The following is a 17,670-nucleotide window of genomic DNA, read 5'->3' on the forward strand; positions in this document are numbered from 1 at the left end:
TGCTACAAAGGCAGAGTTGAGCAATTGCAACAGGGACTGTATGCCCTACCGCCCAAGCCTAAAGTATTTAGTCTCTGGCCCTTTACAGACATGTTTGTCAACTCCTTGTCTAGGGTGATCATCAAAATCACCTAAGGATTCCTGGGCTTTTCCCCTCTACCAGGACAGAATCTAGGATATACTGAGCTATATTACCTGTCATTGGATGAAGACTTCACAGTTTTGATACTATTCTTGTAGCATATATCCATAACTAGATTGAGGAAACTGTATTATTGATTCCCACCCCTCTTTTGTCTCAAGTATATGGGTTTTGAAGCAAGGTATGGATTAAAGATTCATGTTAACTCAAACATTATTTTCCAAGTATACAACTGAGAAACACGAATTAAAGCAACAACATTAACAAAACAAGCAAAACAAAACAAAAGCATGGCCATTATTCATTCTTAGGCCTCAACAAAGAGATACAACATGGCAAGTCCCTTTCTTGAGAGTTGTTAAATATTCCAATTCACAAGTTTTTGTATTAGGCTGTTTCTTTCTTTCTATTAATACCAGTTTGCTGAGTGAATATTATTGTGTTAGTTCAGCTTTTTCCTTTCATTGAAAATAGCTTCTGTTTCAATGGGGATTATTTATAAAGAAATACAGAATGGACACATTCACCTTTTCATAACATATGGGTTAGCAGCAATAGTAGACCTTTATCTGCCTTTGTAAGTGGATCAGGTATTTAAGATACACTATTTTTTGTCATGAAATACTATAAGTCATTTTGAACTGTTCTAGAGTGTTTGAATTGATGTTTGCTTTTGGTTTATGTTCCTGAATTTTTATTCTGATCTAACAGCAGCCAATTTATTCCCTATTGGCAATGAAAAATTGTAATAGGAAACTATCAGCCTAATAAAAAAATTGCTATGCTCATTTTGATAAAATACTTTTAAAAAGTATTCATCAAATGTCTGCAATTAAGGATCCTCTCCCAAATCATATTTAAGTAAACTTAAAAACAATAAAAATGGAAGTGAAAGATTCAGTGTTAAATGTTTTAAATATAAAAATGAACTTTCAACTTAATCTAAATGGGGTTCATTTTCATATAAGTATGGGCCAAATTAGTTTGAAATTACCTTCCATGATTATATTAAATTGGTTGTTTGAATAAATGTTGCAGTTAGGTGTCAGTAGGTGCCTGTTTTCATGTGATTTATTTATTTTTTCCTAGTTGAACCTGGCTATAGATGAACAGAAAGAGAAAATTACCAAAAAAATAATTCTTTCAATAACAGCGAAGGAACACCATAAGGCACAAGAAGAAGTAAGTAACTTACTTTTTAAGCTCTATGACAAAACTATAATGAGTGCTTATTTTAAAATTAAGACATATTTTACTTGGTTCTGATAGTGAACCAGCTATAGTTATCTGATAGCAACAAAATGGAAAAAAAATGGTCAAAACTGGAAGCATTTTATTGATCTAGGCAGCTTGAAAAATAATTATATGGTTGAAAGAATAAATATTGTAATTTTTTGAAAATACTTCTGACAACTTTCTCATAAATTTCCTAAATTAGGAAATTATTACATGCAAGTTGAATCTGTAAATTATAACTAACACATGCTAACATAGGGAAAAGGTTAAGATTTTATTAAACTTTGAATAAGTACCAAATATTATTTTTATTTTCTGAGTTTCTAGGAATGGAGTTATTGTTCTGAATTTTAGAAATGCTAACAATGTTATCTCCTAGCAAGGAAAAACTGTAGTTTTCAAATGTCAAGCTTAAATGAGCTAATCATAAGATTCTGTAGGCAATATTATAATGAAGAACTATTAAAGCAAACCTTCTCTCCAAAGCTCATGCTGTGAAGTTGACAGCATATTCCATAAATGAAATAATAATACAAAATTGGTGTTAGACAAAAGGGGAAAATGATTTTCATGTAGTTTCCTGGAATGCAAAACCATTTACTCTTTCTGAGGAGAGACCATGAATTTGCTAATTCCCATGTACCACTGTCAGTAAATAAAATCATAATCAACTTAAAGAATAAGGTAATGTGAATATATGAAAATTAAATTTTCATGTCATTCTCTTTTGACATTTCAGCAAAGAAATCTATCCAAGCTTTGGGGTTTTAATATTTTCTTATCATTGTGATTGCATCTGTCCAGCTAACTATGCATTTTACAAAAAATGAACAGGTACAATGCATCACATTTTCCTCAGAGAATTCAAGTCTTTGAATTAGAGATTCAAATTAATATCTGGGACTTGTATATGTCCATTATTAAAGACTATATTGTAAGTATAGATTGGTAATCTCAGTAGAGAATATTTCATAAGAAATATTCAACTTGAATAGTTTCTAGATGTAGCAAATAACAATTGTATAGATTTAAGTTACAGTTCTCACTCAATCTACTTAATATTAACAAGTTAAAAGACTAGATTTTTTGTTACAAATTTTAAAATATTATACTCTATTCATTTGGAAATGTTTCATCCCAGTTGGAGAGTTTTATTACATGTTTTACAGTAATTTAAATGGAATCTATCATGTATCTTGATATGGTAAACTTTAAGAAATACAAATAAATTTCTCTACTTAGTAGCATTAAAATTACATCTATAATGTGATGTAACACAGTGACAAATTATTATTAGAGATAAATATAAAACACCTAAAAGAATGAACAGATAGATATTTTCTGCCTTTTAAGTATTGTAATTATTTTTTTGATATTTTATGCAAGTCTATAATTTCATTGGAACTGAAAACTTGAAGCGGCCCAGGAAAATTATCATTATGCTAAATATATCATTTCAAATGCCACCTTGTTAGCCATACTGGAAATGAAAATGATCTTTTCTGGAAAATCCAACAGTATTCATATTTATTTGCTATTTCTTCTTTATTGTCATCTTAATGCTTACTTAATACCTATTTACTTCAGTGTTCTTCATGTACAATACGTTATTTGGTCCCATATTTGCTTGATCAGCTATGGCTTCAAATGCCTTCTGTTTGCTTAAAAAATCAAATATGCAGGAAAGGGAATATATTTTGTGTGTTTTGTGAGTATATGTGTGAGTGTGTATGTAATCGTCTCTAAGTATATTCTATATGCTATGGTAATAATTTCTATGTTATTACTTTGAAAGTGATTATATTAATTATGATGTGTAATTTCTAGTGTTTGGTTAGAAAAAGTGAGTGCTGTCAAGTTTTGACCCTAATTCATATTCAGAAGTGTGAAATCATGGTAGTGAAGAGAAATGAAAATGTTGGGAAGGGGGAGAATTACTTCAAAATTTATTTTGCCCACAGTTTATTTTTTTACAAAAATATTTTATTTCTAGATATAGTTCAAAATCCAAACTAAACATCATAAAATCTGAGATTTACATTTCTGCTGCCTATAGTTTTATCTTAAAACCTTGTTTTATTTCATGTAATTTTTCCACATTAAACCTAGAAATAATGTATGTATCATAAGACTACTTTGAGGCGATGTTACATGTTAAACTAATTTTTTGGAAATGATTTATTGGAAATATGCATGCAATTTGTTATTGTTGGTTTAAAAGTTATTCCAGGTTCTCTGAAAAATAAATACCAAGATAGGACTAGATGTGTATGTATTGTATTAGAAGAAATGTCTTTGAGAGAAATGGGGAGAACTCTGGGTAAGGCTGCAAGACCTATCAGACTGAAATGCAGGCTTGAACTCAAGTGAAGGAGAAAGGAAGGGCAGACTAGATGGAAACATCTTAGAGAGCGGTGCAGTCTTAGGAATGACTAAGCTTCACAGCGGTGAAGCTGATGGTGTATCCTTGACCTAAAGCTGTCCTTCAGAGGAGTCCTATGACTCCCTGAGTTAGACCTGCTTCAGTATCCTCAGCCATTGGTATCAACCTGGCGATGGATTTCAGAGCACAGTATCTGGGACTCTTGGTTCATTATACTCCTGTCGTTAGAAGCCTATGAGGCACATTCTCATACCTTCCTCAAAAGGTGTAGCTGACGTTATTCTTGTTGCCATCAACATAGCCTTATAAAGATATTAGAAATATCTTTATTTTAGGTGAAGGGGAATCAGAGTACACTTCTCCTGATGAGCACTGAGTAATATATGGAACGGTAGCATTACTATATTATACACCTGTAGCTAATATAACACTATATGTTAACTACGCTGGAAACAAAAATTTTTTAAATGTCTCTGTTTTAATGGCTCCTTCCTCCATGAGTGGATGGGAATGTCAGACTCTTGAATAGGCTTAAAAGCAGCACACAGAAGGGCCCTCTGGCTGGAAACAAGATAAGTCTTCTTCCAAGATATTTCCATTTCAGAAGGGTTCTGGAAACGATTAAAAAGTTGGGAGCATTTGAAGCGGTGTGAGTAAGAAATGGTGCACACCTCAAGTTCCCTTGTAGCTACACTGCAACCCATCCTTCTAAATCAAGAGATACCTTACTTTTCTCATAGGCTCTCACGTCTTTTCTAGTCTTTGTTCATCAAGTCTGGGTTATGGTTCTTTTTAACCTGGAAAACACTGTGTCCTTGGGCCTGAAATCAAGAAGAGATTTTAGGAAATTTAAAATACCCATTTTCATCTCCCTGTCCCCTTTCTGGTTCTTCTTAATTATGTCATAAATTAGAAAGTTTCTTGTTCTTAAGTTTAAGCACTAACCTAGCTTGGAGACCACCCCCCCATGTATTGTATGCCAAGATGACATTCCTTGCATAGAGGCTGCAGCCCTTTGTGCTGATTTCAAGTGATAATTTAGTGCAAAGTTCTCTGGAGTCCTCCTTACTAACATAAATGGACTCATGGGCACATAGCAATCAGGCAAACAGCTGAACTCATCATTAGAAAAACCAGGAGATCCTCAAAACCTCATTCATAATAGCCAAACTACAATGTACAGAATGTATAGTTCAGAACATACAACTTCAATATGCATACGTTTTAGAATGATTAGGAGCAGAATACTATTTTGTGCCAAAATCTAAATCTAAATCATCTACACCATTTCAAGAATTTAATAAATTCAAGAGTTACATGAATGTGTCATAAAAACATGACCAAACTACCTAATGTACGTTTTTAAGCAAAAACCTCTGTGTATGTTTATAGACAGGTGTGCATTTGCATTCTTTCAGAAGTTTGGTCTTTTCCCCATCGAATACTCATATTTTTTTTGCTACCTCCTGCTCATTTGTCCCTCTCCCAAATTCTGTACAAGTGTCACTTCCGTGCTGCATTTCCACGGAGAATGAAGAGTAGAATGTGTAGGCTTTCTGCTGCACAATGAGATGGTGCATTATTTCAACATATGCATACGTAAGCCTTCTTTTGTGAATGGGACTGATAGGGTCAGATAATGTTTAAAGGGAAAGGCTTTATGTCTCTCAGGCCTCTATGTTTCCACATGGATGCTCCCACACACACATAGATTGAATTATGAACAGACCCATTAATGCTGGGATCACAAAAGGTCAAGTTTTGTCTCCTTTTACCCCTATTCACATTGCCTTTGTAGAGAGAGAGAGAAAAAAAAACGGATTTGCAGGAAAAAAAGATTCATGATGAGGAATTTTAAAGAGCATTTTTCCCCTTCTAGCAACATCTGTGATTTGAAAAAAAAAATCATATTATGTAAAATAATTCAGGATTATTGTATTACTTATCCAATTTTTGGTATATGAGTTATTTCATGTGTAGGGTTGTCTTTAAGGGTAATATGTTATCACAATAACTGAAAACAAAATATAGCACTTTGAGCATATCTTAAAGACATTATGAATATGTAAAGAAACAAAGTTTTTGTAAAATTGGATGGAAATTTTATCAAAATGTCAGTGGCAAGATTCTTGATATGTTTTCTCATATGTTTAATACATGTTAATTTTTGCTAGGACATCTTATTTCATAGCTTTAACTTATTAAAAAAACAGGTGATAATTGGTATAATTATATATACATTAACAGATAATCATGGAACAACTGAAGTAGCAAAAATGATAGAGACATTTTTTGAAGCAACAAAGGATTCATAGGAAATGAAAATTTTAAGGCTCTAACCAATAGCCCTTTAGGATGCAAATGACATCACCAATTGTATGGTTGGTTGATTTCTGATGTCACATGAAATCCCCTATCTGTGAAAGGCTATAGATTGTGACAGTAAAACCAGTCATGTATAAAAATGTTCTCAAATCAAAGCCTGAAATAATAATAATAATAATTCTTCTTCTTCCTCCTCCTCTTCCTCCTCTTCCTCCTCCTCCTTCTTTTCCTCCTCCTCCTCCTCTTCTTCTTCTTCTTCTTCTTCTTCTTCTTCTTCTTCTTCTCCTTCTTCTTCTTCTTTGGGTGGTTTTCGTTAGTACAAAATATAGTAAATAAAACTGAAGAGAGCAGTATTACTGACTAGCCTTATATATTAAATGATACTTAGTATACTTTAAAGACTACATAAATTATATCTTTTTGAATCATTTGATTTCAATAATTTGAAATAATTTTGATTCATATGATTTTGATTCATATGATTTCAGTCATATGAGCCCAGCTGGGGTTAGGGCTAGGTTCAGAGAGGATCAGTGCTTTGGAGAAACGGCATCTGGAGTCTTTGTATTTAAGGGCTTTGGTTCTTGGATTTAAATATTGTCAGATAACTATAAGAGCAAGTCATTTGGCCTGTTTTGGTCTCTAGTTTTGGTATGATACATATTATTATCCATCATTTTTGACGATAATTCTGAAGGGTAGTATATGAAAACAAGCCTGGAAACTGACTGACATTGGATCATTTATCATCTCTATATTTTAAATGTTACAACTTTATAATAGAGTTAACAGTACTATGGAAAAGCAGGGAAATGCGCTCCAGAAAATAGATCTTTAATCTTGAATACCATGCTGAGGAATCTGGGGAAGTAACTGGAAGGTTCAATATGCTATTGAAGGTAGATTAATTTTGTGGAGGTGGCAGGATGAATTTGAGGTGGAGAGACCATTCAGTAGACCACTCAAAACTCACTTGTTTTGGTAATTCAAGTAGGAAGAGAGGATGAGGAGATGAGGGAATGGACCAGGTATTACTTATACAAAAGGGAAGGTAGGAGAAGGAATATATGAATTTGGAAGAAGGGTTGGCAAACTACAGCTGTAGGGCCAAATCCAGCCCATTGATTAGTTTTCTAAATAAACTGTTATTGAAGAGGAGCCTGGATGGCTCAGTTAGTTTAGCCTCTGACTCTTGATTTCAGCTCAGGTCATGATCTCAAAGTTTGTGAGTTCAAGCCTGGTGTCTGGCTCTGTGCTGACAGTATGGAGCCCGCTTGGGATTCTCTCTCTCGCTCTCTCTCTCTGCTCCTTCCATGCTCATGCTCTGTCCCTCAAAATAAATAAATAAACTTTAGAAAAAGTGTTATTGGAATACAGTCATGACTATTTATTTACATGTTGTCTGTGGCTACTGTCAAAGTACAACTGCAGGTTCGAATAGTTTTGATGGAGACTATGGCCCATGAAGCTGAAAATATTTATTATCTGTCCCTTTTAGAGAAAAAGTTTGCAAATTCTTTATTTAAAAGAAGGTTTCTTCAAAAGAAGTAGATAATTGATGACATTGGGACAAATAAGAGAGGTATGAAAGACCAAAGAAAAATGGGAATCATTTAAATTAGCTTGTTCATATGCACATAATGCTTCTAAAGTTCTTGAAAAAAGTTAAATGTAACTGAAGTGCTTATATATACTTATAAAAAACCGTATGCAATCTTGAAATAACTACATAGAATAGAAAAATTAATATTCAAGTTATATGGATGATAGTACAAACTTGTTTTCATTGACTTCTCAGAAATCCTCTGCAGAAGGGATAGAAATCATGGATATAACATCAGAGTTGGAGTACAGACTGGGGCAAATACAATATTTTCAGTTGAAAGAGAGAGAAAGAGGATGAGGGAACCTCTTGGAGAACAATTTCCCTTTGTTCACTATGGACATTGAAGTGAGATAGAGAATCTATGCAGCAAATAGTTTCAAATTTTTATCTGCATTATGTGAAGTAGGTTAGGGATAGGAAAGATACACCAAGAAAAAGAACCAAAACTTGATGTTCAGAAATCACCTAGATTTAAAAAAGAAGAACTATAATAATATAATGTGCATTAGGCACCTACTATAAGTTAGACATTGTATTGTTCATTCTATAATCTCATTTAATTCCTAATATGGTAAGGCTGGTATTATTCTTCATTACAGATGAGGGTTTTATTACCTGTTCATTGTCTCTCAGTCAGTAAATGGGAAGAGCCATGATTTTTAACCCAATATTTCAAATAGACCCTGCTCTATTCAGAGTCATTCATAATTCTAAATGGGTCTAATTTAATCACTTCAAAGATTCATAGATAAAGTGGATTTAAGCTTTTAGTCTCTTTTGGTCACTACCATATGTCAACTAGTGTTTGTGTAAGAATCCAGTCCATTAGAGAAAACATAAATATATATAACACAGTGTTCATATAATAAAATTAAATATTGTCATTGGTACATAGTTGGGAATAATTGAAGTCTTAGGAAAATTTTATTTTGTTAATCAGTTTAGAAGTCCTTTGCAAACTTTTCAGAAGCATGTTTCTTTTCATATATAGAGACATTTTTCATTCCGTGATTGTAAATGGCTACCTGAAGTGCAAAGGTTATAAATTTTCTCATAAATAAAATTAGTTGATGGAAGAATGCATATCTTTTCTGTTATCTTTACTTGAAGGTGGATCTATACTCAAATTCTTGTTTTGAAGTCATTTTTCCTCCCATCAAACTAGGTACTCAAAAATCTAATAGGTGTGACATCAACAATTACTTCTTGCTAACAACTCTTGTAATTTAACCCCTTCAGGTGAGCAGGCTGATTGATGAATTGCAGACAGCTATCAAAAGCAACAGAGGTCATCTCTCAAAACTTGGCCCCCAATTACAGGCTGAGCAGGAGCAATTCTCCTCTTATGTCTACCAACACATTAAAAGCCTTCCAGCAAACACTCTTATCCCGGGAGGCCTGCAGCTCAAGGTGGGTGTCATTCTATAACTCTCGCTGGGTTCAGCTAGAGACGAAAACACTCTGCACCATTTGAAGACCCTTCTAACAATGCCACTCAGCTTGAATTTCTTTTAATATTGTCTTTCTCAAACTGGAGTTTGGCTTACAAGTGCTAATATTACCATTCAGGCAGTATGTTTTAAAAGAAAATACCTAGAGGCCTTTGAAAAGTGGATTTATAAGCTTAAGTAGTTTTTCCAACTCGAGAAAGTAATTTTAATGAAGAAATTTAATCATGTGAACATTGAATACCTTTCCAAGAAACATATATTTTTAACAGGAGTCAATATGTGTTTCAGTTAAAAAAATAGCTTATTTAGAGAAATAGCCAAGGCTTTAATAATTGACAGACAGTGGCAATAGGAATTAGAGGTGAAAGGCCAGGTGACTGATTGATGTTCAAACTACATTTCCAAGGAAAAGGATCTGTATTGGATAAGTGTGACACATGTCTGAGTTCACTTGGTAAAATCAATACTTAAGAATATACTGGGAAAAAAGGTGAATTGGTTATTTGTCAGGACAAGATGGCTAAATGTCCTAGGCTACCTTTTGTTATTACATCTTTCGAAGAGAAAAAGAGTAACTCATACTTTACTAAAGTGGATCAGGTACTGAAAGCTTAAGGAATTTAAATACTTTTCTTTATCATAATCGAGTGTCCATGTTAAGTCTGTCAATTGTTCTATAATTTCATATCCCACATTTCAAGAAAAAAATTTGAATTACTCAACAGATGGCCCTTTTCCATCTAAGTAATGAACCATTACGACTCATCATTTTCTTTGTTTATATTTAGATTTGAATGTGATAGCATTCAAAGTAATTATATTTCGATCAGCCTTTATCTCTATAATTCTTCTTTCTTAATTTCAGTTTTATTCAACAAATATAAACTTTATATTGTAATTACGAGCATTTTATTTTCTATCTATAACTTTTTCAAATGACATTTACATGTTTGCATTTGGAATGAGAATATTACCACAATATTACCCAAATTGACCTTTGGGGAAACGTAATTACACAATAAACAAAATTTATTTTCCATAATCTGTACTAGTCAGCTAAAGGTTTAGGAAGCGATGCTTAAAACATCAAGGTCAGGATTCCCATAGTACAGTAGCATTCTTCTTTTCCAGACTTCTGACATGGTTACAGATCTATTCCAGCATTTTGCAAAGTACTTGCTATTGATTAAGGCAGGAACTAGGTGAGGGAGCGTGGTTGCCTTAACATTTATTCCCACTCAGTTGTATCAGCAACTATCATATGTCCTGGAAAAAAATGAAAGTTTTTTTCCCCCTCACAGGTTTGTTCCATATTTCTGAATTTTTTCTAAAGTTTATTTATTTATTTTGAGAGGGAGGGAGGGAGAGAGAGAGAGAGATAGGGAGAGGGAGAGGGAGAGAAAGAATCCCAAGCAGGCTCTGCACTTACTGAGCCAGATGCAGGGCTCGATTTCTTGAACCATGAGATCATGACCTGAGCCAATATCAAGAGTAGGACACTTAACCAACAGAGCCACCCAGGTGCCCCTATTTCTGAATAATTTTTATCACATTGGTGATAGTTATTCACATTAGCACATGGGCTTGATAGCAAATATTTAACTTTAGGATCTGAACTACTACTCTCATATACTTCTCTTTTAATATGCTTTAAAATTCTTTCCGTACTAGCAAACAGAAGAGGAAATGTATATATGCAAAGAAACCATCTTCTTGTGTTTGGTTAGACTCACTGTGGTGTTCAGTACGGTACCCATGAGCCACATGTAGCTATTTAAATTTAAATTAATAAAAACTAATTAAAATGAAAAATCCAATGCCACCTCTCATATGTCCATGACTTTCCTGGTTGTAGCACTGAAACCTTCACATCCAGGAAACCTCTCAGTCCGAGGCAAAACAGGTGGTCGGTCACCTAGTCTTATCTGAGTTCTCTCTCCCTTCTCTAAGGTGTTCTCTCTCTCTATTATTCTTTTCCCATGAGCTACTCAGCTTCTCTCCTTTTGCCCCAGTTTTCACCTTGGGAACATCCAGTTTCTCTTAGGGAATAAATTCCTTTCCCCATATTCCAAGAAACCTGGGCATCAGCCACATCCTCAGGCTTTAGCACAGACCACTGGTCTTTCAATCTTGGCTGTCATATTGGAATCATTTAGAGACGTTTAAAAAAAAATCAATGCCCCCATCTCCAGAGGTTTTGATTTAATTGGTTTGGTAAGCTGAATCTTGCTTCTACTGGTCTGAGATTGCTGATTGTTAAACTTTCAGAAATTTTGTCAGCCAGTTGTTAAATACAGCCATAATTAAAAATTATATAAACTGGGTACTTGGATGGCTCAGTTGGTTAAGTGACCAACTCTTGGTTTTGGCTCAGGTCATGATCTCATAGTTGGTGAGTTTGAGCCCCCCCATCGGGCTCTGTGCTGCCAGTGTGGAGCCTGCCTGGGATGCTGTCTCTCCCTTTCTCTCTGCCCCTCCCCCACTTGCTCTCCCTGTCTCTTTCTCTCTCAAAAATAAATAAATAAACTTAATTTTTTAAAATTATATAAACTTACAATTAAATAGGTCACACCTAAAGGAAAGGTAATAGGGGCGCCTGGGTGAGCCAGTTGGTTAAGCATCCAACTTTGGCTCAGGTCATGATTTTATGGTCCGTGAGTTCGAGCCCCAGGTTGGGCTCTGTGCTAACAGCTTGGAGCCTGAAGCCTGCTTTGGATTCTGTGTCTCCCTCTCTCTCTGCCCCTCCCCCGCTCATACTCTGTCTCTCTCTGTCTCTCAAAAATGAATAAACAATAAAAAAATTTTTAAAGGTAATAGTCTTCACTTCCTAATTATTTTAATACATTTTGCTAGTACCTATTCTCCTTGAAGTTATTTATGCTATCATGTCTGTATAGTAGAAACACTATATAATGGTCTGCTACTGTGCATCTCTTCCAAAGTTTATATTCAGTGATGGCTTGTAGTAACTCAAAATTGTTGGGAGTAGATGTTTGGACTGATGGGAAAGAAACTGAGATATGTAGTTTTCTAAGCCAGTTCTTATGTCTGAAACAGCCAGAAAGGAGAGAAAAAAATGGATTAGCAAAGTATATCCCAAATATTCAGAATTGCAAATCTTAGAATTGAGGCATATTCCTGTACTTCCTCTTAACTAGGGAGAACTTGCTAATTTTGACTGAAGAGCTATTGAACAAAAGCCCACAGCATACCATCCTTAGTTAATTCCAGAATCAGTTCATGTCAGTTGCCTGGCTGAACTCTAATTTTCCATGGGGTGTGGATGAGCTGCCCTTACTTGGAGCACATTCTCTAACCCAGTTACCTCTGAGTTACTGTGGCCAAGACCATATATTTTCTGGTTATGAATAACTATCTCACCTTATGACATGACCTATGCAGAGTGTTAGATGATATATCCATAAGCAAATATGTTTTCTATTTATAAATCAAAGTCTAGTTCTAGTAAAAAATAATAAAAAATAATACAAAAAATTCCCCTTTTCTATCCATTTTGATCATAGAAAAGTACCTGATTAATACAATAAATTAGGATGATCATCTTTCTAATTTTCTCTCTTTGATGAATTATCACTCTGTTGAATATTTATAGTTATATGTATATTTATTTATATATATTTTTTAGGGGCGCCTGGGTGGCGCAGTCGGTTAAGCGTCCGACTTCAGCCAGGTCACGATCTCACGGTCTGTGAGTTCGAGCCCCGCGTCAGGCTCTGGGCTGATGGCTCAGAGCCTGGAGCCTGTTTCCGATTCTGTGTCTCCCTCTCACTCTGCCCCTCCTCCGTTCATGCTCTGTCTCTCTCTGTCCCAAAAATAAATAAACGTTGAAAAAAAAAATTTATATATATTTTTTATTCATTATAAACATATTTGTTATATATAAATATATTTATTTACTATAAATATTTATTTTACTTATTCTTAGTAAAAATTTAAATAGGATAAATTTAAATAATTTTAATTTAAATAAATTTAATTTTAAATAAAATTATTTTATTTATTTTATTATAAATATTATATTTATTTATTATGAATATAAATATATAAATATATATTTACTTATATTTATACACATTATACCTCTATGTTTATATATACATTTAAATATATTATACATCTATGTTTATATACATACATGTGTGTGTACAAAATAATAATGTGTGTGTACAAAATAATTGATTGTAGTTGTCATCATCTTCTAGAGCAGAGGCTCTCAATGATGGTCTAAAGGCCAGGTGTGATTCAAAATCCCCTGGGGTGCTTTTTCATATTGTATGTGGTTGTCTTTACCTCTTCACTAAAGTTCTCATCCTTATCATATCTCTCACTGATAATTTACAAATAGCAGCCTTTGGCTAGATCTTAATACTAGCAGGTCACCTCTCAAAAAGACACACTCTTCCTGTGTTCCATATTGCCTCAGTCCCATTTTTGCAATTACATGGCATAATAGTATTGAGTTTAAATGGACATAAAAGACAAAGGACAGAGAACAACTAAACTGGATGTCCCATCACTGGTATGGGAAAGTTCCTTGTTAAAAAAAAAAAAAAAAAAGAATATTGAAAACATGACATAACAACATTAAGGGGAGTTTTAAGAAACAGTTACATCACCTATAACCACATTATGTGTTATAAGACCATTCTCACTTTTGCATATCATTTCCATTTGCACTCATTTGCCCTATATACTCATAACACAGTGTGTGTTTTTTTGTATTCTGGTAGACTCTCTTGCTTTCACATCATGGCACCTTTTAGGTTGATGAAATTTCTTATTGTTTTTTGATTTAGTAGTCACACTCAATGCGCACCATAATTTATGAAATTCTTCAGGTTTTGGGAGCAACTTCTTACTATTCCAAACCTTTACTTACCTTATATCCTCTGTCAATGCCTCCACCCCCAGCCACTTTGAAAACATCTGCTATAGCCATGGCTCAGTGACTTCTGCTTTTCCAGTCTTGTTCTTTCTTACAACTCCTCCTCTTCTTTGTCCCCATGGAGATGCTGTCAGAAATGTTAGTGTTTCCCTGGGAGAACAGGAAAGAAAGGGTCGATAGGAAATGGTATTAACAAAGCTTTAAGGGATGGTGGGTGGAAAAACTAGAAGGAAGTTGTGTGATTGTGACAGAGAATTGATAAGGAAGAGTGTGGGATGTGTGAGTGGGTGGGAGGCAGCATGGGGGAGAACAAGTGGAAGATGGGTACAGGGAAGTCTTTACAGTAGAATTAGTGCTTTTCACACACAATTGGTCAATAATGCTCTGTGGGTTGTCTTCCATTTGCTTCCAGTAGAGGCAGATCCAATTTCTGTGAGGGCTAGAGCTTATACAAAGTGGAGGAGAGGAAGCTCTTTAAAATGAGGGCTTAAAGCGGATATTTATTTGGAATGAGAAAGTAAATCACAATGAACTAATGGAGGATTGGAGAGTCTTTCTTCTGAGACCTTTTATAGGCAGCTTCTCAGAAATACTTACATAGAAATACCCCTTAATTGCTAGGGAGTTGTTGGCTTCTCCTCCCCACTTATAACACTCTGTAGCTCCCAGCAACTTCTAGTACTCTCATGAGCTGGAGCAAGTAAGGGTTCTGAAGCTTAAATCTTCATTAACTTTACATTAATCCATTCTGGTTGTGAGCAAGGGAAATATGGTGGGTTTTAGTAACCAAACCAAAACAAAACAAAAAGATTCAGATGGCTGTGATTTTAGCCTTTCTATTTGTGTAGTGTTTGGTTATATTGTTCTCTTATAAAGAAATTTAAGCTTTGGTAAAGGGATCATTTGAAGATTTATTTTAAAAAATTTTTTTTAAGTTTATTTATTTTGAGAGAGGAAGAGCACGTGAACAAGGGAGGGGTAGAAAGAGAGAGAGAGAGAATCCTAAGTAGGCTCTGCGCTAACAGCGAGGCTCCATCTCACCATCCATGAGATCATGACCTGAGCCAAAATCAAGAGTCAGCCGCTTAACCAACTGAGCCACCCAGACACCTCCAGAGATTTACTGTTAAAAGAATATCGTTGTCCAGCATCTAGTTCATTTTCTGGGTAGTATGGTAAGCATCTAACAATTTGTATTCTACCGGTGACAGAAAGAAAAATGATTTTAAATGATTAGTGCAGTAAATCCGCACATTATCCAATACATACTCTGTCTGCAAGGCATTGTGCTCAGTACTATGGGAAGATGCAGAGGACCCAGAAACACACTCGTGGCCCATTCCCACGGTTATTTTCATACAGTTAGAGCAATATGATGCCCTTTGAAGACAATGAGACTAATGTGTGGGCTTTCTTAGCTTTTTGCTACAATTTCATCATTCTAGTTTATCAGCTTGTTTCTATTTAGAAAATGGGATAATTTGACTGATGATAGAAAAGATGCTCACTGTTATCTGTGATACCTTCCTGGCTTTTCCTATGCTTTGGATATCTGAATTTGGATTTAGATATTTGAATTTGGAATTTGCTCTACCAGTGGCACAAGAGCACTATGAATCCATTTGAGATTTACATTCTATTTGGTGGTCATTTTTTAAAAGTTTAAAGTTTTCTAACCATACGTATTAAAAGAAAGTTTATTTAAATATTTAGGAATCTATGGAACAATTAAATGAATAGAAGGAAATAACTGAGGTTATCCACAAAATAGTGGCAAGATTTTTTTTTTAATAGTCCCATCCCTGCATGTGTATTATGTCCTTATTTCCATTGTACATCCTTTGATTTTTGTCTTTCTGTTTAACCCACTTTTCTTCTATATGTATTTACAATCCCTGAATGCTGTGTTATTTCACCTACGTTATTTAAAATAAACAATGGAAAACCAAATTTAGGTTATGCGTTAAGTACAGATACCAAAACATGGCAAGATGACATTCATTTTCAAAGGAATTGTGGCTAGGGTGGCAAAATTAGAATATTCAAGGTTATTGTTAAGATTTTAAGAACATTCAGGGTGCCTGGGTGGCTCAGTCGGTTGAGCATCTGACTTTGGCTCAGGTCACGATCTCACAGCTCGTGAGTTCAAGCCCCGCGTAGGGTTCTGTGCTGACAGCTCAGAGCCTGGAGCCTGCTTTGGATTCTGTGTCTCCCTCTCTCTGCCCCTAACCCACTCGCATCCTGTCTCTGCCTCTCTCACAAATAAATAAACATTAAAAAAAAAAAAAGAACATTCATTAAATGTTGATCAAAATGTCAAAATGTGATGAAGATAATCAATTTTTATGTGTGGATTTTATCATAGTAGGCAAGTGTTGGATTGCTCCTTTTAAAGGCAAGAAACTTGAGATCCTATGAAGGCCTTCCAACATTTTATGGGATAACTATTAGCAGTAGGCATTGAAACCATTCACCTACCCTGCTTTCCATTCTCCTTTCCCTTTCCTTCCCCTTCCCTTTCTTTCCCTTCCCTTCCCTTCCCTTCCCTTCCCTTCCCTTCCCTTCCCTTCCCTTCCCTCCTCTCTCCTTCTCTCTCTCTTTCATCTTTCAACTGTTGGGGGGGGTGATGGGTGGCGGAAATGCCAGTGTATTCACCTCAGCCTATTTCCTGACAGACATCTGCAGCCAGGTGTAAATCTGTGTGCAGGAAGATTGTATCTTCCTAGACCCGCTGAAGAGAAAAACTGCATCTGTATCAAAATTAGGGAAGAGCAATTGGTTGGGGCATCAGCTCCCATGCAGAGCTGGTTGTAATGAGACCAGCTTTCCTTGCACAGTCCTGACAGCCTTGAAGGTGCCCAGAGAATTGCCAGGTGGGCAGTCAGCAGGGAAAGTCCACAGGCCAGAGCTGGATTACTGTCCCAGCAGTTACCCGGACTAAATGCAACCACTGAACCTTACTGCTGTAGGCACGCTCTCTCTCTCGGGGAGATTGTCCTTCTCCATAGCAGTTAATTTGTTTTTACCTCTCAATTAGCTTTTTCACAGAGTGTTTGAGATGCTCAAGTCATTGAGATTCTCTTCCTACATATGCTCCCGTCCCCTGAATTACCCACTGACATCTATGTTAGCCCAACTCACCATGAATATTATTAAGCGTCAATTCATCATTTAAACATAGAAATGAATACAGATTTTCTAGTAAGTGCAAATGAAGTGATATATTTACACCTACTTAAGATTCTACTTACAATTTCAATAATGTTTTATGATAAAAAATGGATTATTTATTAAATTAAAAATGTACTGCCAAAGATGGTAAACTTTTGTATAGGTTTTAGTTACCCAGCATACTTATTCATTTATTAAGGGGAAAATTAAATTTACAGACATAGTTGATATATTTAAACAAGAAATTGAATAGCATTTAAAAACATATACTCTATCCAAAGATGAGAATATGATCTCTGAGACTGAGAATTTGGGGACGTCTCATGATTTAGCTCATATTTAATCTTAAAAGTGTTCGTTTTCCCCTAATAAAATATAATTTGGGGGATGTGGCTGTTTTTCTCATTTAAAAAGGCCTTATTTTCTTTGAAAAGAAATATACTGAGCCCA

At 35.0% G+C, this 17,670-nt stretch overlaps 1 protein-coding gene across 2 annotated transcripts in view; it reads left to right on the forward strand.

Annotated features, from left to right (window-relative positions):
- The window catches only part of DCDC1 (doublecortin domain containing 1), a 497,179-nt gene that overhangs the window by 236,088 nt on the left and 243,421 nt on the right, over positions 1-17,670 (forward strand). For both annotated transcript variants that reach the window (XM_040495539.1, XM_040495540.1), the window contains 2 exons: positions 1,232-1,324; positions 8,932-9,102. In XM_040495539.1, the coding sequence (XP_040351473.1) occupies positions 1,232-1,324; positions 8,932-9,102 (264 nt within the window). The remainder of the gene's footprint in view (positions 1-1,231; positions 1,325-8,931; positions 9,103-17,670) is intronic.

Source organism: Herpailurus yagouaroundi, unplaced genomic scaffold (assembly GCF_014898765.1).
Source record: "Herpailurus yagouaroundi ecotype Mexico unplaced genomic scaffold, PumYag 187, whole genome shotgun sequence".
Lineage (NCBI taxonomy): Eukaryota > Metazoa > Chordata > Mammalia > Carnivora > Felidae > Herpailurus > Herpailurus yagouaroundi.